This window comes from Sus scrofa, chromosome 1 (assembly GCF_054392235.1).
Source record: "Sus scrofa isolate SSC_HxYL_T2T_F1_AM1 chromosome 1, Sscrofa_HxYL_maternal_Yorkshire_Landrace_v2.0, whole genome shotgun sequence".
NCBI classification, from domain to species: Eukaryota; Metazoa; Chordata; class Mammalia; order Artiodactyla; family Suidae; genus Sus; species Sus scrofa.
The window spans coordinates 87,390,028-87,415,311 of record NC_139383.1 but is presented as its reverse complement, the minus strand read 5'-3'; the positions used below and the strand labels follow the sequence as shown (position 1 = coordinate 87,415,311).

At 34.8% G+C, this 25,284-nt stretch overlaps 1 protein-coding gene across 7 annotated transcripts in view; it reads right to left on the bottom strand.

Moving 5' to 3' along the window:
- Nucleotides 1-25,284, bottom strand: part of PHIP (pleckstrin homology domain interacting protein) — a 130,528-nt gene that overhangs the window by 32,246 nt on the left and 72,998 nt on the right. For 4 of the 7 annotated variants that reach the window (XR_014807727.1, XM_021092177.2, XM_021092190.2 and 1 more), the window contains 8 exons: nt 24,150-24,278; nt 22,714-22,939; nt 18,550-18,687; nt 17,654-17,837; nt 13,824-13,941; nt 8,298-8,438; nt 4,929-5,005; nt 2,291-2,522 (listed from right to left, as the gene is read on the bottom strand). Coding sequence is in view for 6 of the 7 variants with exons in the window: in XM_021092177.2 (XP_020947836.1) it covers nt 2,291-2,522; nt 4,929-5,005; nt 8,298-8,438; nt 13,824-13,941; nt 17,654-17,837; nt 18,550-18,687; nt 22,714-22,939; nt 24,150-24,278 (1,245 nt within the window). In the remaining variant the exon portion in view is untranslated. The remainder of the gene's footprint in view (nt 1-2,290; nt 2,523-4,928; nt 5,006-8,297; nt 8,439-13,823; nt 13,942-17,653; nt 17,838-18,549; nt 18,688-22,713; nt 22,940-24,149; nt 24,279-25,284) is intronic. The other 3 variants (XM_021092205.2, XM_084964304.1, XM_084964307.1) reach the window with 1 other exon arrangement.

Here is a 25,284-nt window from a genome sequence, read left to right as displayed (position 1 = left end):
AATCATATGGAAAAAACTGTTTTTTTCAGATATAATAAATATCAGCTAATTAGTGATGTCTCAGTTATTTTACAGCTCGAAAACTCTATGTATAAGAAGGGAAGTATGACTGTGTTTACTTGAGATAAGATGACCAAGGAATAAGAACTGGGTCTACTGTTAGACTGACAGGCTCACAACAAACCAAGTAAACAAAATCCAAATTACAGGGAGTAGCCTCTAATATCCTAACCTTATGCTACTTAATATCTGTCCCACAAAAATTGAGTGGCAGAAAGACCCTGTGGTAATACCTCAATCAAAATGGTGAAATTAAAATATGACAAACAATAACATTGGATCCAAATGTGGCATGTATGAAGGAACCTAAGGTATTAGGTTTTGGATAATTATCGCCTAAAAGGGGACTAGGTGAAGTAAACTAGACTCTTGGAACAAAACAATTATGTCACATAACACTGCAAACCTCGAAAGTTCATCAAAACTGTCTTGAGATTTAAAAAAAAAAAAAAAGTATACCTCATTAGCCAGATACATGGCTAAAACAGTTTTCTTTAATCTGTCTACTCTGTAAAATAATGAATCAGCCTACATTAATCATCACTGACAAGAAAAAAGATAAACACTGTCAGCTAATGCGTGGTATTCTTTTTGGTAAATATGTCCCAGACAGAAGCAAAGGAGGTGACAAGAAGAATAGTAGGCTGTGGAATCCAAATTAAAGTAATTCATAATTATAAAGCTGAAACAAATAAGAGCTCAACTGATACAGATAGAATAGAATAAACACTTAAGGACAGATGTATTCTTAAAAATTTTCAAAGCTCTCTGAAGACCCAACAGTCTCCCTAATATTTAATTCCACAAATAGCAACTTCTATTTAATTCTAAAAATGGCAGAGATTAAAATCTTGTATTTGTTTAACCAAATGTGCTTCCAACTTACAGCATTATGGGGAACAGAAAACATGTCCTTTGTATTACATTTACTTTAGAGCAAAAGTTAAACAGCTCTGGTTTTTAAAGAGTGAAGAGATCTTATTCCCATAACATTTATCTCTTGCTTTCTCTGTCTCAAATTATCCAGACTAAAGACACAGTGATCAAACCAATACTACTGACCTAAGGACCATCTAATGATAGCTCTCATGCTCTGTAAGTTAATGAAGGCTTGTTATCATAGCAGTATTTTCAGCAGTAATAGTTAATAAGATGGCTGATAGGTAAAGACAATTAAGAGACTAACAAAACTATATGTCTTATAGCATTTCAAAAATTGCATTTTTTTAAACTAATTTATTTTTGTCTTTTTAGGGCCACACTCATGGCATATGAAGTTCCCAGGCTAGGGGTCGAAGCGGAGCTGTAGCTGCTAGCCTACACCACAGCCACAGCAATGCAGGATCTGAGCCACATCTGAGACCTATACCACAGCTCACAGCAATGCTGGATCCTTAACCCACTGAGTGAGGCCAAGGATCAAACCTGCATGCTCATGGATACCGGCAGGGTTCGTTACCCCTGAGCCACAATGGGAGCACCTATAGCATTTTCTTTTTACATAACTAAATAAATCTCATTGGACTGTCAAGAAAAATCTGCTCATAAGATTAAATGCTCAATACTTAGAATTCTGTAAGTAAATACTCTCACAGGCTAAACATTTAAAAACTTGAATAAACTAAATAGATCTTAACGTATTTTATTACTGTACTTCTATGTTTTTTCTACTGCTACTTGCTAGTACATCTGAACAATTGCACTTTTAAAATAAAGGTGTTTTGTGAAATAATGCCATATGCACCATCATGGATGGACCTAGAAATGATCATGCTAAGTAAAGTTAGTAAAAGACAAACATCATATGATATCACTTATATGTGGCATCTAAAAAAAAGGAACTTATTTGCAGAACAAAAAAAGACTCACAGACTTGGAAAACAAACTTATGGTTATCAAAGGGGGTGGGTGGTGGACTGGGGTTTGGGATTGGCACATGCACACTGAGGTATGTGGAATGACTGGCCGATGGGGACCTGCTGTATAGCACAGAGAACTCTATCCAGTATTCTGTGATCATCTATGTGGGAAAAGAATCTGAAAGAGAATGGATGTGTGTACATGAATAACTGAATCACTTCGTTGTATAGCAGAAATTATCACATTGTCAGTCAACTATACTTCAATCAAATTAAAAAAATAAAAAGATGTGTGCTTTATTTTCATGGAAAACATTTATATATTATACATATATAGAGCAAAAGTTAAACAGCTCTAGGTATATACCAACCTTTTGTTTTCTTTCTTTGGGCTTCTTTTTCTTTGGTGATACTGGTCCATCTTTTTCTTCATTTACTTTTTTTCTTTCCTTTTTAATCTGTTTTTGTTTCTGTTTTTCAGATTCTTCTTCTTCATCTGAACTGCTTTCTGCTTTCTTTGTTTTATGCTTAGGAATTTTCTTTGGTGGCTGGAGATTAATTCCTGCATCTGCTGTCCAGTCAGAATAATCACTGGAGTAGTCACTAGAAGGAAAAGGATTTAAAAGATATACAGAAAGATATACTTAAGAGTTTGTTTTATGAAAATGTAAAGAAAGATCATAAAAAAAAAAGTAATAACAGAATGGTACATACAAAATGAACTAAAAATATTTCCTAATTTTTAACTCCCATCTTCTGAACATTTTCTTTAAAGTTTCTAGTGTTAACTTTATTTAACTATCTCCAAAAAATTCAGAATAAGGTCGTAGCTCTAATTAAACAATGAACTTAGGTGCCTTCTATGATTTTAACAAAAACAGAGATTTCTGAGTGCTACATATGTTCAAAATATTGTAGGGTACACAAAAATAAGGAACAGAGGGTCCCTTTCACTTCTCGCAACAGCAGAAAGCTAGTTGTAGAGAGTACAGGAAGTATCAACTCTGAGGAAGAAGTGCAGGGATTCCTTTTTTGAGGGAATCATGGGCACCTGACAGGGGCACCCATCTCCCATGGTAGCTGGATATGGAATGGCGGGTCAAAAGTGTTCCTGCCCAGTGAGATGGTGCCTGCCAACTTTATTTAGCACCTAGGTTCATCTTTTATCAGCTTCAAAGAGTAATATGATTCAGGAAAAGAGTGTATTTTATGTATCAATACCAACCATGTTTGCCATTTCTTTTCAGTTTACCTTCAAGAGAACCAAGTTTTACTAAACTGATGATACAAAATAAAGAATCTGATTTTGTTATCTTGTTTTAATTTTAGTACATGAGAGTATTTAATTACTTGATTTTACAGCTTTAAAAATATAAATGCCTTAATGAAATCTAAGTTACACTATGTTAAAATAATTAGGTTGCCTAGATTTACTGACGTATGCCCTCATTCCTCTAAAAATACTGCTGATAACATTGAAGGCATTTATTCTACTACCTCATCATCTTTCTGGCCCAAATGTTTTATGGGCATTTTTACCTGTTATTGCCCCAAGAATAATCATCACAGATAAGAATCAAATAATCGTAGTGTTTTTTGCTATAATTTCATGACTTCATTTTAAAATTTTAAATGATTTCAAAGAACTTAAAAAATCTTTCCAAACACTATTCTGGATAGATGGGAGCATGTCTACAAAGCAAACATCTATCCAAGAATAAGCTACCTTAACCTAGCAGCGTTTACTTACACTAAGCCCAGCCATGGTCAGTGTAAACGGCACTTGCCAAATACTAATCAGTTGCTACTCTCTGGAGCACTCAGCTCTTACAGAAACTCTGCTGCTGCTGCCAGCAGACTACAAACGCTAGAGGCCCTCGTTCTTTACCACAATTTGCCCAACTGCTAAACCCATCCCTGCTTTTTCCAAACAAGAACCTCTATGCTGTTTCATGGTTTGAGATGCAGGCATACCTTGTTTTATTGCGCTTTGTGGATACTGTGTTTCTCAAAATTTGAAGGTTTGTGGCAGCCCTGCATCAAGCAAGTCTACCAGTGCCACTTTTCCAATAGTATTATCTTTAAATTAATCATTTTTAAAAAAAGATGTAATGCTATAGTACAGCTAATAGAAAACAATAGTGTGAACATGACTTTTACATGTATTGGGAAAAAAATTCGTGTGACTTGTTTTGTTGCAATGTTCACTTTATTGTGGATGGTCTATTTGCATCACTGAGGAAAGAAAGTGAGGCTTTCTTTTATCATTCTGTTTCAAATACAGAAAACTACCAGACATAACGATGAACATCTGTATATCATTACTGGGAGTCACTGTTCTGGAAATAGGAAAGTCCATGATAATGAGAGGTATAGAATTTTTATAGCATCTTGGTTACATTGGCAATTCTAGGAGCTAGTATTGCTGGAGAGTAAGTATAAGGGGCTAAACATAATTACTATTCCCAAAGGTTCTACCCCTTCTTGTTACTAAGACCAAGACTGGCCAAGGCCATTAAGCCCTATAACAATGCGAACCACCAGTACAAGGAGCTGAAGAAATCCTTACTTATGTGGTAAGTGGTGTGAGAGTAACAGGAAAAAGGGAAAGTTTACTCTCACTGCTAGAAGAAAATATTATTAGCATTCAACAAATTTCACAAAAGACAGTTAATTCTATATAATCTCACTACTTCCATAATTTAATGCCTATTTTTCAAAACCAGTCTTCAAACTTGCTTGTGATTCAGTGTTACAAATATAATAGCATTCAAAAGATAAAATATCAACTAAGAAAAAGTTTAAAGTGTCATTTTATAGATCTAGTTGAAATAATCAAAAATTGTTTTCTAGTAGCGAAGAAAAAAATCTTTTATGTAATTACAAAAAAATCTCTGAAGGACCAATTTTAAACCCAAAGAGACTGATATATGTTTCTGATAGAAAAGAACCTTCATCTTCCTATAAAATTTACATTACATGTAAAAGAATAAAAATTTATTAAATTACCTAGAACTGCCGTCACTGTGCCATGCTCTTTCTTCCTCTTCAGAGGTTCCACCACTGACAGCAACAACTTCACCTTCCTAAGAGATAATGAGTACATATTTTATTGTACAGTTTTACAGAATTACATTTTATGATTATAGAAAATATCATTGATACCTAATAGTATCAATCATATTGTGATATTTATATCAAAACTTGATTTAAGTTAACTATAAAACAAAGGTCTCATTTTTACAAAATTATTAAATATGTCAAAATATTAAGTGTATCCAAAGATATAATACTTACTAATACTGGATTTAAAGCAATCTCTTAGATGGATTAATTTTTTAAGCCTTCTAACACATCTTCTAACTGGTTGATATTAAGAGTTGAAATCAACTTTACTTCTTGGTAAAAATTTACATTTTCTTTTTCCATAGAGGCTTTAAGCAGCTTAAATTTAGGGAGTTCCTATAGTGGCTCAGCAGGGTTAAGGACACTGTCTTCATGAGAATGCACCCCTGGCCACGCTCAGTGGGTTAAGGGTCCCATGTTGCTGAAAGCATAGATGTAGCTCGGGTTTGGTGCTGCCATTGCTGTGGTGTAGGGTGGCAGGGGCAGCTCTGATTAGACCCCTAGCCCAGAAGCCCATATGCTGCAAGTGCAGCCATAAAAAGAGGAAAAAATAAGAAAGAAAAAGAAAAAAGCTTAAATTCAGGAACTTTTTATTATTATTATTTTATTATGTATCTGTATCAAGATAATTTATATGTAATAACTTTTTTTTGAATGAATAAACAATTTTATTTTTTTATATGTAATAACTTTTATATATTATTATTGTTATTAAAATAGCTTTATCACATAAAAGAGGATATTCTAACTCTTATTATTTTTTATATATATATATATATATATATATATATATATATATACACAATAGAGGATTAAAAACTACCCAAATAGTGTTTCTCTTTAGTAATATTCACTGGTCAACATAGGATACCACCTGTAAAGCCATTTTCTTTATAAAAATTGGTGTTTTTTCCCACAAAATCTTGCTCTAATAAAAACAGTAGCTCACATTAAGCTTTTACTTATGATCAGAAATTACTCTAAGCACTTTGTATATATCATCCTATTTGCTCTAAACAAAACAGTGCTGATGATAGGAAATAGTTATTTAAATAAAAGAAATGAAAGCTTAAAAAGGTTAAGAAATTTATCCAAGGCCGTAATTATTATGCAACAAAGCCTATCTTGAACTCAGATCATTTTACTTGATGCTTAGACCCACTCTACACAAGAATGGTTACAGTGTTACAAACAGCCACAAGTTCCAGGCTAGGGGTCTAATCACAGCTAGAGGTGCCAGCCAACGCCACGGCCACAGCAATGCCAGATCCGAGCTGCATCTACAACCTACATCACAGCTCATGGCAATGCCAGATCCTTAACCTATTGAGCGAGGCCAGGAATAGAACCCGCAACCTCACTGTTCCTAGATGGATTCGTTTCTGCTGCACCATGATGAGAACTCCATATTCAAATCATTTTTCATGAGGATAATAGGATACATTCTTTTACTAGATGAATATTATATTTTGGGAGAAAAATTCTCCCTTTTGACCTCTTAAAAATGAAGAATGTATTATATAACTATTCTACAAAGCTTTGAAAACTAAGTGAATATGAAAAGATCAAAATCCAGTAGAAAAATTTTATTTAGCAAATTTAACCCCTGCTCAGTATAACTGAAAAAAATTTACACAAATGGTCTGATCTTTCCCACTTCTAGTATATCACTTCTTTAAAGGAGGAGAACAGCAACATACTTCTACATTCTAAATATAAAATTACAAAATAAAGATATATTATGCAGAAGTACAAAATATTTGAACCAAAAGCCCCAGGATTCTTTCATTTTTAACTAATATGTTGTGCCCAAGGCGATATTCTGTTCTCATTGTTCCCCTCTACATATTTAAGGTGTAAACAAAATAGTTTTACAGACAAATAAAAGATTTAGTAAAATTTCTTACGTAGCAGATGTATCTGGAGATACATCTTTTAATGAGCTAAATCATGTTAAAATTTTTATAGAAGCTTAATATTTAGAAAAATAATACTGCATCTTTCAAACATAGAGAACTACTAAATGCAAATAATTAGCACACATATATTTTGTTTTGTGGTATACCTAAATTGTCATGTGTCAAGTTAACATAATGAGTATATTTTACCTTTTTGCCAGATTGGTCTTACTAGGGCCTAAAGCCACTGAAGACTAATTTTAAATTACAGTTAGAATACACTCACACAACTCAAATATTAACACAGTTTGAGTTAATATTGCTCTGTCCACAGAGAATATATGTGGAGTATCCCTATATATGCCTAATATTGCAAAGTACCACATGACTTAAAAAATGTTTAGTTGTCAGTATTTCAGATCCCACAGTCTTTGACATAAATGTGGGTGAAGGGGTGATAGGGAGAATGGGGCGAAGGAAGAAGACAGCTCTAAGTGCTAAGTAGGACTGACTTGTGACTACAAATTGACTGCCTCTGCTCAAAGAATATATAATTTAGTTGGGACAGTGAAACTTATGGAAATAATTATACATAAGGAGTATTTTAAAAAATTACATTGAGAAAGCTATAAACTGGTACAGAGATTAAAAACTAATGCAAACTGTCAAGTGTCTATCAATTAGTTACAGTCCATAAATTAGAGCTTCAAGGTACCACTTAAAAAGTTTGGCTTTAAGAGTGAAAGGAACCTGGGTTTAATCTTTGCTCTACTCTTTAATAGTCAGGAAAGTGTGTCACCTAAACATCTTTGAACCTCCAAGCCTTCATAATGGGAATAATTAATTCATATGCATTTGTTTGGTGGACTTGAGACTATCAATACGTGTGCCATGCCTGGAACATACACACAGTAAGTAAGTCTTCAGTTATCATTATCATTTTAAGACCTAGAAATAATCATGTTTGAGCTATATCTATAGATATAGCAATGAATGCAAAGAATAAGAAGTTACATTGGAGTTCCCGTCATAGCAGAGTGGTTAACGAATCCGACTAGGAACCATGAGGTTGCGGGTTTGATCCCTGGCATTGCTCAGTAGGTTAAGGATCTGGCATTGCCGTGAGCTGTGGTGTAGGTCACAGACGCGGCTCGGATCCTGCATTGCTGTGGCTGTGGCGTAGGCCGGCAGCTACAGCTCCGATTAGACCCCTAGCTTGAGAACCTCCATAAGCCACAGGGAAGCCACAGGGAAGCGGCCCTAGAAAAGACAGACAAAAACAAACAAACAAAAAAAGTTACATTAACTAAATAAGTACAAATGGAAACAATGTATGAATATGCTGAGCTCTCACATCTGAAGAACTGGTGCCATTTTCTATCTCTTCTGAAGGTCTAGGAGTCTCTTCCAATGCAGATCTCGTACGATAATTGTGTTGATTTGCCTGCTGCTTTTTGGATTCTCCAAGATCCAGGAAATGCTCATGAGCATGATTCTGGAAAGAAGTAAATCACATTTATTTACAGTACACTTAAAGAGCATGCTTTTTACTTTAAAAGTTCTATTTTTTAATTTAAAAAACCCATTCATATTTAAGGTATCACCTATGTAGACTAGATTATAGTACCAATTCAAATATTTTTATAAGTTTTTAAGTTAAAGCACAGGTTTGTGATATGTTGAAATTCCTTATGATTGACAAGTTATAAACATTTTTTTTCTGATTTAAGTGGGGAAGACTTAAGGACTCATAATAATGGAATAAGGCTAACAATGAATTCTCTTGTACTCACACCAAACATATAAAACAGACATAGGAAAGAAGACCACAGACTGTGAGGCAAACTAGAAAACCAAATGATGATCACAAAATTAACCTATCACCATGAAGCTTGGATACCAGGTGACTGGCTCTCTCTTCTGCTGCAGCTGAAATGTGGGAAAAGTCTTCTGCAGCAGATGAGAAAACTAAGAATAATCAAAATAATTCAAAGTCCAAGATGTTTCAGAGATGAACCAACTCAACGTAAGAATTTACACCTGAAAAAACCCCCAATTTGAGAATATAAAAAATAAAGGGAAAATACTAAAAATTACCTTTTCATAAAAAGAGGCTGACACCAGACATATACATACAATGCATCATACAATAAATAATACAATAACAAAAGGGACACTATTTTTAAAGTGGTGACAGAAAGTAATTTTGAACCTATTAATTATACACTTTTTTTTATGTCTCTTCTTTTTTTTTTTTTTGCTTTTTAGGGCCGCACTTGCAGCACATGGAAGTTCCCAGGCTAGGGGTCAAATTGGAGCTGCAGCTGCCCACCTACACCACAGCCTCAGCAATGAGGGATCTGAGCTATGCCAGATCCAAGCTGCATCTGCAACCTATGCATCAGCTCAAGGCAACACCAAATCCTTAACCCACTGAGCAAGGCCAGGGATTGAACCCATGGACACTAGTCAAGTTCCTGCTGAGCCACAAGGGAAAATCCTCCTTCAAGGCTTTATGATGCATTGTTATGATTAACCATTCTTTCACTATTCAACTTAAATGGCTGGTGGAGACAAGCCAATGGTTTTTCCACCAGTGATTATGCCTGGACTGGGATGGCAGGTATTGGGGATGATGTTCATTTGGCCTTCTGAGCTTTCTGTGCAGACACAGTGACTTTGCCAGCTCCAGCTGCCTTCGTGTCCACTGCTTTGGTGACACCCACAGCAAACATCTCTCTTGTGTCATGAATAATAAAATGACCCAGGGGAGAGCAATCAAAAAGAGGAGTTCTCAGCACACATGGGGAATTGCCAGGAACTGTATCAAGAGAGGCAGGCACCACCACCACCTTTTCAGAATTTGAGGCCATCTTTCAGAAGCTTCCTTCCAGAACATCGTTCAACCTTCTCCTTCAGCTTAGCAAACTTGCAAGCAATGTAAACTGTGGGGCAATCCAGAAAGGGTGCAGAGCTGGCACTAACTTGGCCTGGATGGCTCCGGATAATCACTTGAGCTGTGAAGCCAGTTGCTTCCATTAATGGGTTATTTTTGCTATTAGGAGTCATACTAACATGGTGAGCATCTTTGATACATACTTGACACTGAAAACCACACTGTCCTCAGAAGACTTTGATTCAAAGCTTCATGGTGCACACAAACAGACTTTATTTATTTCAGCTGTAATGATGACTGAAGCAAAGGTGCAAATACCACCTCAAACCAGTCCACAGGGACAGTTCCAACACAAACTGGAGGGACAGGCACCCAGGGCTTGTCAGTTAGACAAGTCCGTGGCAGGATGCTTCAGAGCTTTACGCTACATGGTTCCACACTTGCACTGCCATCTTTACAGGTGATTTTCCATCCCTTGAACTTGGCTTCAGCATGAAGTCACTATTCCAACAAGAAACTGGCATAAGAACTACCATGTTATGGTTGCAAACAATTTTCTTAATGTAGGTGCGATTCCTTAATTTCCTCTTAACTTTCCTAGCTGTAGTCTCAGTGGAATCCACTTTGTTAGCATCAAACTCTAACATTAGTCATTTTCGTTTTAAGGTGGTTCTCTTTTTCTCTCCAGAAGCTTTCAGAATATTCGCTTTTCGATGTTTTCAAATCTATCATGTACTTCAGGTTTTAAATTTTTTATTTTATATTATTTTTTCCTTGTTTATTCTAGGTGGCACACTGCGCATTTGCTCAGCTAGAGGTTAATTCCAGGAAATTCTGTTTCGTTACTTTTTCAACTCTTTCATCCTTCGGTGTATTTTGTTTTTGAAGACTAAAGAATGTTTATTCTCTACTACGTACATCTAATCTCTATCTATGTAGATATACACATGCACCTTACATAAACAGATGTATATTTGTTCTTTACATATCCCTACATTTTCTCCATCAATTTATCTCATGATGCATTCTGGAAGATTTCTTCAAGTAGGCTTTCCAGCTTACTAACTCATCTTCAGTGTTTCATAGTCTTCTTCTATTCAACCTATCCAATAAGTTCTCTACTTCAAGGACACATCTCATCCCAACTTCTCTAATAGAACCCTCTCCAAAACAGCTTGTTGCTACATCAAAGTTCCAATATTCTCTTATCTCTCAGAATAATATGCTATTTTGAATATCTGAATATGTTCAGCTCTGGTTTCACAAGTGTGTTGGGTGGTGATATTGCACTTGGGAAGGGAAGCAAAAGAAAAATCTAGGTCTTGCTCAGTGCTCCTCAAAGAGATTTTGCAGTACGTGTAAGGGGGAGGGGTGTGTGTACCTCGAGACCCAGAATACTGCAAACCTGAGTTCAACCATTCCTTGTTCCTCCACCCATATCACTCTCCAGTTCCCTCCCCACAGCCAGTTTTGTCACTTCTTCCCTGCACATTGGATCCACTCTTGTTGGGGCTCTTACTTGTAAGAGCCAAGTGAAATAAAAGACATTTTCACATACAAGGATAGAAGATTTTCTTCATATAGTTTCTCTCTAAAAGCATTATTGGAGGGTTCTGTAATTTTGTTAAATTGGGGGAATATGTAAAAGATATAAAATAAAGAAAATAATGTTTAATTATAATCTCAGAAACTTTGAGTAAGTTACTGTTAACAATGTAATGAATCTTGAAAGTATTTCATCGAAAGTAATATCTACCTACTCAAATTTATTTCATTAAAAAATGCTATTTGTCCCATTTTGTAAAGCTTTATCCACAATTTTGTAATTCCTTAGGATAAATTCCATGTCAAAAAACATGTTTTTAATGGCTTAATATATAATGCACAAGGGAAAGCTGGTTGTCAACCAACACTTTTCTCCCCCTTCTTGCACAGAAAAGGAAACTTTCATTGTCAGAATTTCATGTTACTGATTGTGGCCAATGGGTATCTGGCACAATGTTGCAGAACAACTTCAAAAAAACCTTACTTGGGAGGGCACCCGTACCCTCTGCGCTTTCCTCACTGATAATGATCTTCTATCCCACAGCCTTAAAGGAGAATGTGGACCTCTTTAGGCATGAGGTCAAATTCACACACAAGACAATCAGAAAAACTGAAAGAGCTTCAGTTCCCAACACAAACGGCATCATACCAGACCTTGACCACCTAGAAAGGCTTTTCTATCAGAGAGAGATATATTTCCAGAGATATATATATTTCCCTAAAAGAAATAAATATTTAAGAGAAATAAGTAAATTTAAGGCACTGTAATTTGGGGATCAAACCTATTACCAAAAACTAGCTTTGTAACTGCTTTCTAAATGGTTTGCTGTATTAATTTATATTACCCAACTGCACAGGAAAAACCCTCTATTATCAGCAAGAAAAAAATAATGCAACTCTGAGATGAAAAGCATAATCTGTACATCTGTGATTATCAATGTTATGAGTGGCCTACTAGGTGTCCTTTCAAACCTTTCTCCATTCTCATAAAATTTGAAAAACAAAAATGTAGTCATGTTATAAACATTATATCACTTGTTTTTTTTCACTTAACAAATGCATCATGAACATTTCTCCAAGGCTACGGAGTGAGCTCTAACTCATTTCTTTAAAAAGCTCTATAGTATTGCATGGGTATAGATATGTCAGGATACTTTCCCTTTCTTCCACTAAAGCACACACTAAGCTTATCCCAGTTTATGACACCAGAAACGCTATAAATATCTGTCTGCATGCACACATACATATATACATCACATCAATCTTTTTTTCTAAAAAAAAAAATCAGTCTTTGAAGTACCACTATTGGATCAAAAGAGAAGCACACCTTTTTAATTTTAATAGGTATTACCATGTTCCATCCATAAAGTGGTAGCAATACAAACTCATAATCATCATATACATTTAAGTCCCCACACCCTTGGATTCAGAGCAAAGGACACCAAAAAAAAAAAGTTATGCTTTCCAGTCACCATGAAAAAAACCACCAACGACAAAAAGCTAAAAAAGAAAAGATTATTTCAAATTATACTAACAAAAATTCTAGCAGTGTGAAGTCCTCCTGATCCCAGGGTGGTAACCTTAGTAAAGGTAAACACAGAGCAGCAAAGGACTACTTGAGTCCCCTAAAGAGACGCAAAACAAAAAAGAGAGTTATGATAAAGAAGACTATTTGGAAGGTGTGAGGAGCTCAAAGAAGAGGAAGGAGCACAAAGCTGGGTCAAGAGACCAGTTATTTCTTCTGTGTTTAGATCATTTGTTAGATGGTGACTTGGAACTGAAAAGAAGTTTGATAATTTTCCTCAACTTCAGCTCTGAAGGCTCTGAGGCTTTAAAGCTAAGATAGTTTAAAAAGAAAAGAAGGAATAGAAGAATGGATAATTGTGACCCCTTGAAGGTAAGGGTGTATCTCTCACAGATTAGGGCATAAACAATTGAAATCTACTATATTAAAAATGTTTTCCAGAGTAGAACAACAGAAAAACCAACAGGGCAAACTAGTAGAGACAGTTTACCTCCTTTAATGGAGAAAATGAGAACTATTATTTACAGCAGCAGAGCTGACTTTATTATCTACAGTAATAGGTACAAAATAGAAAAAAAAAAAAAAAAGGATTGGACAACAAGTAAAATGGTAATAAAACACTGCCTTAGAGTGTGCCACCAAAGGCAGAACTAATACAAGATCTTATGTTAATGGTATAATTTATTAGATTTAACAGGCATATTAAAATTGGCATTTGGGGAAAAGGTATGCTAGAAAGCAGGAAATATAATATTAAAGATTTAAAGATAATCCAAAGACAATCAAGAGTTAACTATGTTAACTTTATTTCATTAATTAACCTACAACATTAACATCCTTAATTATAAAAAGGCCTTAAAATGGTCCCTATACTTATGAAACAAATATTGAACACCAAAATTATTACTATTTACCTTTGAGACAGTGGGCATTTTATTTTCTTTTGGAACAGTGAAGTGTTTTCTCTTCTCTTCTGATCTATAAGTCTTTATTTCTTCTTCTCCCTTTGCAGTTCTCCATTCTTCCTGCCTACTAAAAGAGAATTAAAAGCCACACATCTTAATCTATAATTTTTATAAATGATTTGTCCCCAAAGGGAATGTTAGGTATCAGAAGGAAATGAATGCTACTCCTACTCCAAGGGTTAAAAATGGAATTTATTTTTGTTAAAATCATGTCAGTGTTGGACTTGTGCTGTGATAATCATATACTCCACATACAGAGCTGAATTCTTAAAAAAAAAAAAAAAAGGGTGCAACGGAACCCTGAGGTAGAACCCCTATTAACTCTAAAAGCTCTGAAAGAACTACATTCTCTCCAGTGAAAGGCAGTTTAGGCTGCAGCCACTGAAAAATCTTCAATTCTATCTACGCATCAAGCTGAAATTGAACAAGAAAAGTTTTGAGGAACATTAACTGTGAACTTTAATTTCATGGAAACTGAACTGAAAGAGAATTTTTAAAATTTTAATACCTTAAAACTTTAAACTGCTAAGGTATTTAATCTTTGAACTTTAATTTTTCCCTGGAGATACCAGAGTTGGAAGGGAGTTAATATTTAAACTTGTAAGAGCTCTATAATGTTGATATTTTATTATTAGGGTATATCCAATGTTATCATTTTGTACTTGATTGTAGGCTCTCTAATATGGCTGGTCATTATTCTGAATGGGAATGTGTGCCCTTAGTAAATCTTATGAAAAGAATGGCCTTAGATTTTTGTTTGTTCTTAATTTTTTATTGTTTTTTAATTAAATGTTTTTACTGAGATAATTATAGATTCACAGACAGTTCTACGAAATAATACGAATATAGATTACTTGTATCCTTTACCCAGTTTTCCCCAATGGTAACAACTTGTAAAACTATTGGTACAATATCATAAACTGGGTACTACCCACTAATATTATTCAGAAGCCTCCAGTTTTATTTCTATTCATATGTGTGTTTAGTTCCATCTAAGTTTATGACACATGTAGGTTCGTGTAACCATCACCCCAGTCAAGAAACACAACATTTCTATCACCACAAAGATCCCCTGTGTTACCCTTTTAGTTATCACACCCATCTCTCCTCCTCCTCAGCACTTCTTTCCCACAATGTTGAGCAACCACTAATCTGCTTTCCATCTCTATACTTTTGTCATTTCTAGGGTAGTCCTCATATGGAATAATATAACACATAACCTTTAAGACTGGATCCTCCATGAAGTTTCCTCAAGAGTCAATCAAGTTGTGTAGCAAAAGGCTGTTACTGTTTAATGCAGTAGTATTCTGCGGTGTGGATACACCATGGTTTGTTTAATTATGCACCCACTGAAGCACATATGGGTTGTTTCTAGGTTTTGGTTATTATGAATAAAGCTGTTATACATTTGAGTACAGGATTTTGTGGGAAAATAAGTTTTGTTTCCTTGGGATAAATCCCCAAGAGTACAATGAATGGATCATACGGCAGTCTTATGCTTAGAGTTTGTTTTTTTTTTAAGGAAGTACCAAACTTTCATTTTCTGTTTTCCAGAGTGGCTTCACCATTTTACATTCCTACCAGCAAGGCATGAGGGATTCATTTTCTCCACACCCTTCCCAGCATTTGGTGTTCTCACTATATTTTAGCCATTCTGATAGGTATACAGATTATTATTCAAGTTTTACTTTGCATTTCACTAATGGCTAATGATGCTGAATATCTTTTCATGTGCTTATTTACCATCTGTATATACTCAGTGATGACATATCTGTTCATAGCTTTTGCCTATTTTCTACTTGGATTGTTTTGATTACTGTTAAATTTCAAGAGTTCTTTATGTGTAACAGCTATCAGTCCTTTGTTGGCTATGAGATTGGATTTAATTTTAACTAATGTACTAGTCTGACCCATTTAGGAGCCTTCTAGGGGAAAAACATGAACAACCCACCAAAGGGTATATTCCAGAAAGATTCTCAAAGGAAGGATACTAAGTGTTGGAGGCAAAGCTCCAGGATGGCCAAATGTCCTTTGAAGAAATGGTCACAGCCTTGTTGGATCATGGGCTCAATAGTCAAGCTCAAATAAAAAGAGACTTTAAAAAAGTGAGGAATATTTGGAGAGAAACAAATCTTCCCCACTCCTCCATGTGCAAGGACCTCCACCACCAACCAGCAACCCTCTCCTGGCCTCGTTTAACCTCTTTACTCATACTTTCTAAGGGGAAGAGTGAGTAAATTAATTGGTGTGCTCTAAAAGAAAAAACCAGCTTAGTATGGCCCATTCCTATGCCTTGTTTGTGAGGTATACATTCAGCTCTACATTTTAAAGAAGCAAAGCAGCTGCCTCACATAGGGAGAAACACCGTGGCCCAGTGCTACCTGTGTTGGGGTTCAGTATTAAGAAGCACACATTCATGCAGATAAAGGACACATTTTCATAGCTGTATTAATAATAAAAGTAATACTCTTATTTCCTGTCTTATTCCTCTGTGTTGTTTTTCAACTACTTTAGAACTTTTGTTAAAATGAGATGTGTTGGAGTTCCTGTTGTGGTACAGTGGAAACGATCCAACTAGTATCCACGAGGATGTGGGTTTGATCCCTGGCCTTGCTCAGTGGGTTAAGGATCCAGTGTTGCCATGAGCTGTGCTGTGGTGTGGGTGGCAGACATGGCTTGGATCCTGTGTTGCTGTGGCTATGACGTAAGCCATCAGCTGTAGCTTGGATTCGACCTTTAGCCTAGGAATTTCCATATGCTACAGGTATGGCTCGAAAAAGCAAAAAATTTAAAAAATACAAGAATAAATAAATAAAATAAAATGATGTGTTATTAATTTCACCATCTTCAAACTTCAACATCAGCATTAAAAAGTAGACATGAACCTAACATTAAAATTAAAAAGTAGACAAGAACTCTCATATACTATGAGAGTTAAATTTTTTATTAAAAACATTTAGGCATATTTGTCATCCAATGAAGTTATGGTTCAAATTTAAACTTTAGGTATATACTCCTAAAACTTAACACAAATTTAAGTATTGTCCAATCAAAAAAGCATAACATATATGACCATTCAGATTAAAAATATTTTTAATTATATAGTAATTATATAATTACTCTTTTAGGATTTAGAAAATCCTAGAATCAAATTTGATCTTCCTATTTTTTTCATTATAGTACAGTACTATAATACAGTCAGGATTAGTTGGAGTTTCATTTGAACCTCATTCATGAATATTTCATTACCAAAGAATCAAAAGGAATTGGATATAAAAATTCCCACTTAGCAACGACTTTGAGAATATGATTACATTAAATCGATACCTTTTAATTTATATGTGTACCTTTAAATGTTAAAAAATTATTAAAAAATATTTATATAATCTATCACTAGTAAGCAATATAATGTATTTTCACTATGCCTCTGAATGACATGGTGTGAATGATTAGTAAAATCTATAAAAACTTAATTATAACAAACTTTATGAAATGTGTCTTAAGACAGTTATATAAGAAAAACTAAGATTTTAAATATGCTATTCAGTAAAATCTCCCATTTGTTCAAAGCAAATTTATAATTCCCCCTCATTCACCTTAACACACTCCTCCTCATATAATTTACATGAATAATTTTAGAAAAGGACATATACTGAAATTTAACTTTTATCCAGAGTCATGAATAGTTTATAACATTAGCTCTTCAGATAAATTTAAAATAAATTAAAGCTGAAAAGGTACTCTAAAGAATGAAATTCAAAATTTCCAACTCCCCTTACCTGGCTACACCAGCTGATAACTCAGGTACCACTACCCTGCGACTCCAAGCTACAAGATCCCGCTCTGTAGCTATTTCACTTCTTGGTGCATTACTATGCATCTGCCGTACACCTTCAATTTGTCCACTACGCCTTAGTCCTACATTAGGTGGTGAATGTACCTCTGAGGTAGAACTTGCAGAACCTAAGTAAAAGAATTAATAGAGTAAGTTCTATTTAGAGACAATTCTCCATTAGCTTATAACAGAGGGGGTAAAAAAAAGGAAAAAAAAATCCATACTATTTTCCACATGAAACTTCATACTGTGGCAAATAATTAAATTATCAAATTAGGAACTAAACTACAAGCAAAAGCTTAATGAAAACAAAACATGGTTATTCAGTAGATAAGTTAAGCCCCAAAGACGTAAAATCATTACTTAAAAAAAAAAAAAAAAACAAAAAAACTGCATTTTAGGGGAAAACTACATACAAAGCAAAAACAGACAATCCAGGGCAGGGATATTTATGATTGATACATTTGCTTTAAATTCTCTCTGAAGTTCATTAATATATATATATATATATATATATATATATATAAGGGTGGTGAGATGTTCAAGAATATAGCTTTGCATATATTTCATAAATTATTGAATAAATGTAATTTTTAATGTTTTTCTAAGTTCTACATGTTTATTATAGGAAATTTGGAAGGATATACATATTAAAAACTATTATCTATAGTTTGAATCCCTATATTATGAATATTCTCTTAGGTCATTAAATATTTTTCAAAAATATGATCATTTTGACAGCCTAATAATTACCATAATTTGTTTTATCACATCTTTATTGATGTAGGTTTAGACTATTTCAATTTTTTAAATGTTTCACTTAAAAGAATCTTTGGTTACCTCTACTTAAGCGGCTGGTATTACTGACACCTGCTTCACCAGAACGTCTCAGGTCTTGCTCCTGCTGTAGTCTTTGAATCATAGTGTCCAGTGGGCTGATCTCCTGATTTGCTTGCTGACTTAAAACCTGGTTCAGCCCTATGTAATATCACAAAAAATGCCAAGTATACTTTAGTCTAATATTCAAACCATTTTACTGATGAGCCCCACTTGGTGTCTGGAATTAAAAAGAAATTCTGCTTGGAGTTCCTGCTGTGGCTCAGTGGAAACGAATCAACAAGTATCCATGAAGATGCAGGTTTAATCTCTGGCCTTGCTCAGTGGGTTAAGGATCCAGCGTTGCCGTGAGCTGTGGTGTAGGTCACAGATGTGGCTCAGCCCCTGCGTTGCTGTGGCTGGTATCTGTAGCTCCGATTTGACCCTCTAGTCCTGGAACTTCCATATGCTGCGAGTGTGACCCTAAAAATTTAATTACTTAATTAATTCTGCTTAAGTAAAAGGCCTGAGATGAGCAACTGTAAATGATGGGAGGGATAAGACAATATGCCCCCTTCAATCTTAGTTTATTAAACATAATGATGATGATAACACTTAACTTTTACTAAGTGTTTACCATTATTTAGGCACTCACACAATCCTTAAAATACCACAATCACATCTGTATTATTAATTCCACTTTATAGATGAGAAGACCAAAATAACTATTCAAAGTCATATATCTAGTAAGTGGCAAAAGGACCTCCTCTTAGATCATTTCTTTTTTAAAAAGGCAAATCTGAATACCCACGTTCTCAAAAAGCTTTACTGCCCCATTCAACAAATTCTTGAGTGTCCATTATGTATCTGGAACTATGCCAAGAACAGGATCCAGTGGTAAGTAAGATATATCAGGGTCCCTGACCATCAGGGAATTAACATTCTAATGGGGAGACTGGACAATAAATCTATACAGAAATATAGATGTTAACATAAAGAAGGTAATGAGAAAGAGAAAATGGGGAAAGAGATGAGAACTACCTATAAGATGTTGAAAAGCTAAAGAAGTCCACTTTGAGGAGGAAGCATTTGAGTTGAGATTTGAAGAAGAATCAATCATCCATATGAAAAGCCAGAATACACGCCAGACAGAAGGTAAGAGCTAGGACAGAAAGCTTTGAGGTAGGGAGGAACTTGGTGTATATTACCCCACGCTACTTCTCCAGCATCAATGCTCACCCACACGAGTCATGCGAGTCATACCACCTGACTCTTACCCTCCTAACAGGATATACACCTTAATGTTCTGATGCTTCTGACCACTTCAAGTACAACTGTGATAAATGGTAACATCCTTCCAAGCAACAACTGAAAGGCCACCTCCATGATATTTCCTATGTGAAATCTCTCCAGACTACCCCCCTGAGATACCTAATACAATGAAATGCGATGTAAATTGTTGTAAATACAATGTAAATGCTATGGAAGTAGTGTCTGCAAATGGCAAATCCAAGTTTTGCTCTTTGGAACTTTCTGGAGGGTTTTTTCCCCAAAATATTTTCTATACACGATTGGCTGACTCCATGGATGTGGAACCAGGAAAGAGAGGTCAACTGTGTATGTATTTAGCCCACAGAAGCCCACTACTTAGTTCCTCAAAGGCATGAATTGTCTCATTTATCTTAAAATTCTAAATCTAGCACAATGCTAGGCATATAAAGATGCTCAGTCCTGCTGAAAGAGTGAGACAATGTGTGAGCATTATGAGATATATGAAAGGAACTGCCATGAGAGTAAAGAGCAAATAATATCAAGTGTGTGGGTATGTAAGCAAGGCCTTGATGATATTAGACTTCCAGAGTAGGCTAGTAAATAAGGTAAGATACAAAGGATATTCTGAAATGAAGTAGTAGTGGTAAGGAAGCTATAACAAAAGGGGAAAATTACATGTGTTAATAAGAACATGATGTTATTTCGCTTTATCAAACTAAAACTCAAGGGGATAAAATATAAAATAACTTGACCAACACTGTAAAGCCACAAAGTGGTTAGAGTAGACACAGGTAAAAATTAAAATGCCTGTGAATGCCTCTTTCTTGGTATGCTGGTGAGAAAACATCTCATGTTTGAACACTGATGAGTAATCTGATATAGTTTGTTTCTAACTGAGGAAATATTTAAAGTGTATTGTTCAGTGTAGATATAACAAAGCTGCATTCAAACCAACTTACTGCAACAGCCACATCTATTTTTGCCTAATTCTAAGGGATTTCCCCAAATAAATTTTACCACAGATCAAGATTTGCAAATAGAAATATAATTAGAAATGATGCTAAAGTTTTTTATAAAAAGTATTTTTCTTTTGTTCTATTTTTGTACCTGCAAGTCTAAAATACTGAAAGAAATGACATCTACCCTGAATTCTGTGAACAAGAACACTTAAAAATTCTGTGACTCACTTTGAAGCAATACTTATTGCACTGGGTTTTCTTGTAGCCCAATACTAAAACTAGGGTCCATTTCATTTTCAAGATCAAGTCCACTTTTTACTTTAAGGACAGCTTAGCAAGGAAGAAAGAACAAAGGACTGAGATCAGAGCTAGATTTAAGTCCCTGTGATTCCACACATTTTAACTTGAGTAAGATAAATAATGTTGTCAAATTTTCATTTTTCCCAACTTTAGAATTGGGATACCAAAGGTATAAGGATTAAGTGAGACATTATTTATGAAAAGCCCTTTTATAAAGTGTTAAATGGAAGGAAGAAGGAGTAATCATGATAATTAAGTAGCATTGCTATTTTAATAAATGAGTCCTTTCCTTAGTTACCTAGGCTCGAAATCCCAGCCTAAATAGTGCCTATGTGAGAACTGGACAAGATCTGATTCTTGCCAGTTACCCACTAAAGGAATGAAAACAATTATCTTAATTTCAGTCCTATGAGCAAGACTTCTCTAATAACTGAGGATTCTTAAATCTGGATGCCTGTCTGGACCTCTCAAATCCTGCCTGCTCTTAGATTCTTCGAGTTCATGCTGTGTGAAGGTGCTGAAACACTTGAGTTGCAAACACTCCAGATATCCAGGTCTGCAAGCCTGTGCTGCTCTCTACAGGCAGCAGTCAGGGCTACTCCTCCTAAGCTTCTCCCTTCCCTCCAACTTGAGTGGGCAGGTCTAGTTCCAAGAGCAGCCCTTCCTACCCAATATGTCCATCTTCATTATAATTTCATGCTCTATCCTTTAAGGAAAGACACAGATCTGCTAAAATGCAATGAGACTGATTTTTTCGGTGCTGCTTGCATAATCTAAATTTATTATTTAAAAGTTACTCATTATGTATTATATTCCATATGTGTCCTTTATATCTATTTAGAAGTTTTGTCCATTTATGCTAGAGTTGAGAACTTTAAACTATTTTCATAAATACTTTTCTAGTCTAAATTATAACAAAGATTCCTGATTACAAAACTGGTTTAAACTTCTTTAGTCTTTTCATTATTTTCACTTAATAAATTATTCTTGTCAAAAGCGGGGAAGAAATCTGTGCACGTTGTCTCTGTTTCAGCCACCATTCAATTCTTCAACTAACTTGATTTTCACTCTCCATTACTTCACTCTCTAAAACAGCAACACTTTTCATTCCTTACTTTTAACCTTTTAGAAGTTCATCACCTCTTAAAACAACCACCTCAATGTGAACAGGCTATTCTCTGTCTCTCACATTCTACATTATTTACTATAATAACATTTATGATAATTTTAAACTATGTATTTGTTTGTAATTGTTTACTAATCTAACTCATTCCATGACAACAAGGATTTCATCTGTTTAATTCACTATTGAATACCACAGCTTAGCAAGTGTCAGAGACAGAGGAGATTTGCAATGTGTGTTGCTGAGTAAATAAAGTGAACTGACTCCTCTCATTTCAAATTTAGAGATTAACCCTATTAGTCCTCAGAAGGTTAGAAATAGATACAGACCAAAATTATTGCTTTAAATCTTCACTGTTCCCTAATTGTCTTATACTACTTATGTACTACTCAAAGAACTTTAAGGAAGTATAAACAATCATTTTACTTCTCATTTTTTCTAAACAATTAAAAACAAAGTTCTAGCCAGTTAGCAATTTTATAAGACTTCAGTAGGAAAAGGAAAATTTCATTGTCTATTAAAAAGAGCGTTTACCTGAGGAAGTTACTCCCATCTGAGGGATGAGCTGCTCCTCCCTGCAATTTTCACGACCAGGAACTAATCTCTGATATCTTGACGGGTGAGGGTTACCATCGACATCAACCAAAAAGGGGGGTGGCATGAGATGAGGTGCTTGCTGAGTCTGTTCATCTAACACAAAATTGTTGGCATCACGTATAAGGGGCCGATAATCACTATGAAAGAACATTTGATCTGCTATCTATAAAAAGAAAAGCCCACAAAAGATTGGACAAAGAAAAATTTAGCATTATAGATTTCTAAAAGAAGACAAACATTTTAATTTAAATTATGGCATTAGGCAACAATATAGAAAAATATTATTTTTCTGAATTATATTTATCTATATTTTCTACAATAAATTTTATGATCAGAAAAGTAGCTGCTTTGAATTTTCTTTGGAATAGGAAGATGCTATATTCATATAAAGCATTAAAATAAGTTATACACTTTCAAATTAAATGGCAAAATTAAATCTAGGCATAAATCCTTCTGTAGTACTTTTACTTCCCCAGAGCTATTATGCTTTATATTATTTTAAAAATTATTATATATGCGGGGAGTTCCCGTTGTGGCGCAGCAGAAATGAATCCGACTAGGAGCCATGAGATAGTGGGTTGGAGATCGGTGTTGCCATGAGCTTGGTGTAGTTCGCAGATGCAGCTCAGATCTGACATTACTATGGCTGTAGCATTGGCCAGCGGTTACAGCTCCGATTAGACCCCTAGCCTGGGAACCTCCATATGCCAAGGTGCGGCCCTAAAAAAAAAAAAAGACCAAAAAAATTATTATATACGGGAATTATTGGTTTTAGCATTTTGCAATGGGAAATCAGTGACCTTATTCTTTGAATTAAACTCTTTAATGAAATCACTCATACAATTTAAGAAAATCCTTACGTATATACAGTAAGCATAGTTTATACTCATATCTGACACATCTGTAACTTCAAAATTTTATCGGTTAATTTGGAATATCTTAAACTATTCAATTTTTACTATGATAATCTTGTATACCACTCTACCACAAATAGGCAATATTAGTCTTTCAGTAACTAATCTCAGATAGGGTGTTTAATATTTAAAAATCTTAGTTACCACTGGTAGGCCATATATTTTTTCAAAACCACCTGAAAACTACAGAACTGTTTCCCAGATAAATGCATATTAGCCATATAAATAAAACAGCTGACATAATTTCAATGAATACCTCTATAGACGACATCTTCCATACCCATCTTATATACACCAACTACTATAATTTAGATAGCTTCAGCAGGCTAAGTAAAAAGTTACTTCTTCTGAAATATAAATATTATTATCACCATCCGTCCCCCAAAATACAACCTAAACATTCATGGATTTAAAAACAAACAAATTACAAGGAGAAGATTAATAATCATCACACTCTACCTTGTCATATTTGCTACTGGAGCCAAAGCCAAAAATTAAAAGATGTCCATGAGAGTCTGTGCATGCAAAATGCTGACCATCAGGAGAGCATTTGCAGTCAAATACTGCACCATGTCCTTGGCCTTCAATCTGAAATGTATTTAACCAACAATCAGAAAATTTCCATTAAAATATAAAGAGCTGGTGTTGTTACTAGAATTCTACAATAAAAGGTACATAAGCATACATCTTAATGAAGTGAAGATTAAGAATACACCGTATAGTAACAAAATTTATGAATATTCATGAAAAGTGCCAGATTAAAAGCCTTGAAAAATATTCTCTTTATCCACAGACCAGACACAATTCTGTAAATAAAACACCACCATACTCCCCCACCCATAGAATTCTGCTCCATGTATTTAACCCAGATTTAAAATGCAATTGTGCTTTAGGGTCCATCTTATCTGCATTTAATCAAGCCCTTTCAGCAAAAGCTGACAATGTGGCTGACAATGTGTAGTAACTGTAGAGATTTTTTTGTAACTCTTGAAGTAATAGCCAAAGATCACTGCTCACAAGTCACTAAATTTTCCTTTTTGGTAATAAATTCCCTTGATGGTCTGACTCTTTTTAAATGGTGAATTTCAAAGGTTAAAGAAAAGGTTTTTTTTACCTGATAACTGTTTTCTGTTTTCCAGTTCCATTAATCCAGAACGAATGGGTTTCTCCCTGCAACCTGTCAATCAAACAGAGGTGGCCAATCACCACTCTGAATTTTTTTGCTCTCAGTGCTTCTTCAGACTATGTTCCAGTTGAAAACTTCTTTAGCAGTGTTCTGAAAGAGGTAAAAATTCTACCCTATCTAAAGCACAGCTAGGGACTGAATTTCAGAAAACAACTAAAATAGGGAGTTGACTCCCTAACAAATAACAACTAAGGATGATTTTCAACAAATGTGACTGGATTTCTGGATTAGCAGAATCGGAACACACACACATTATCAGGTAAGAAATACCTCCTCTCTGTTCCGGTATCCACTGATCTAGAACAAATTGAGTTTTATTAGTAATATTCCAACATCCCAGGAAATGCTCAGAGAAGAGAGAAGTGGTAATTTTCTTTCTTTAGTGTTAAAAATATGGCATGGGATGAA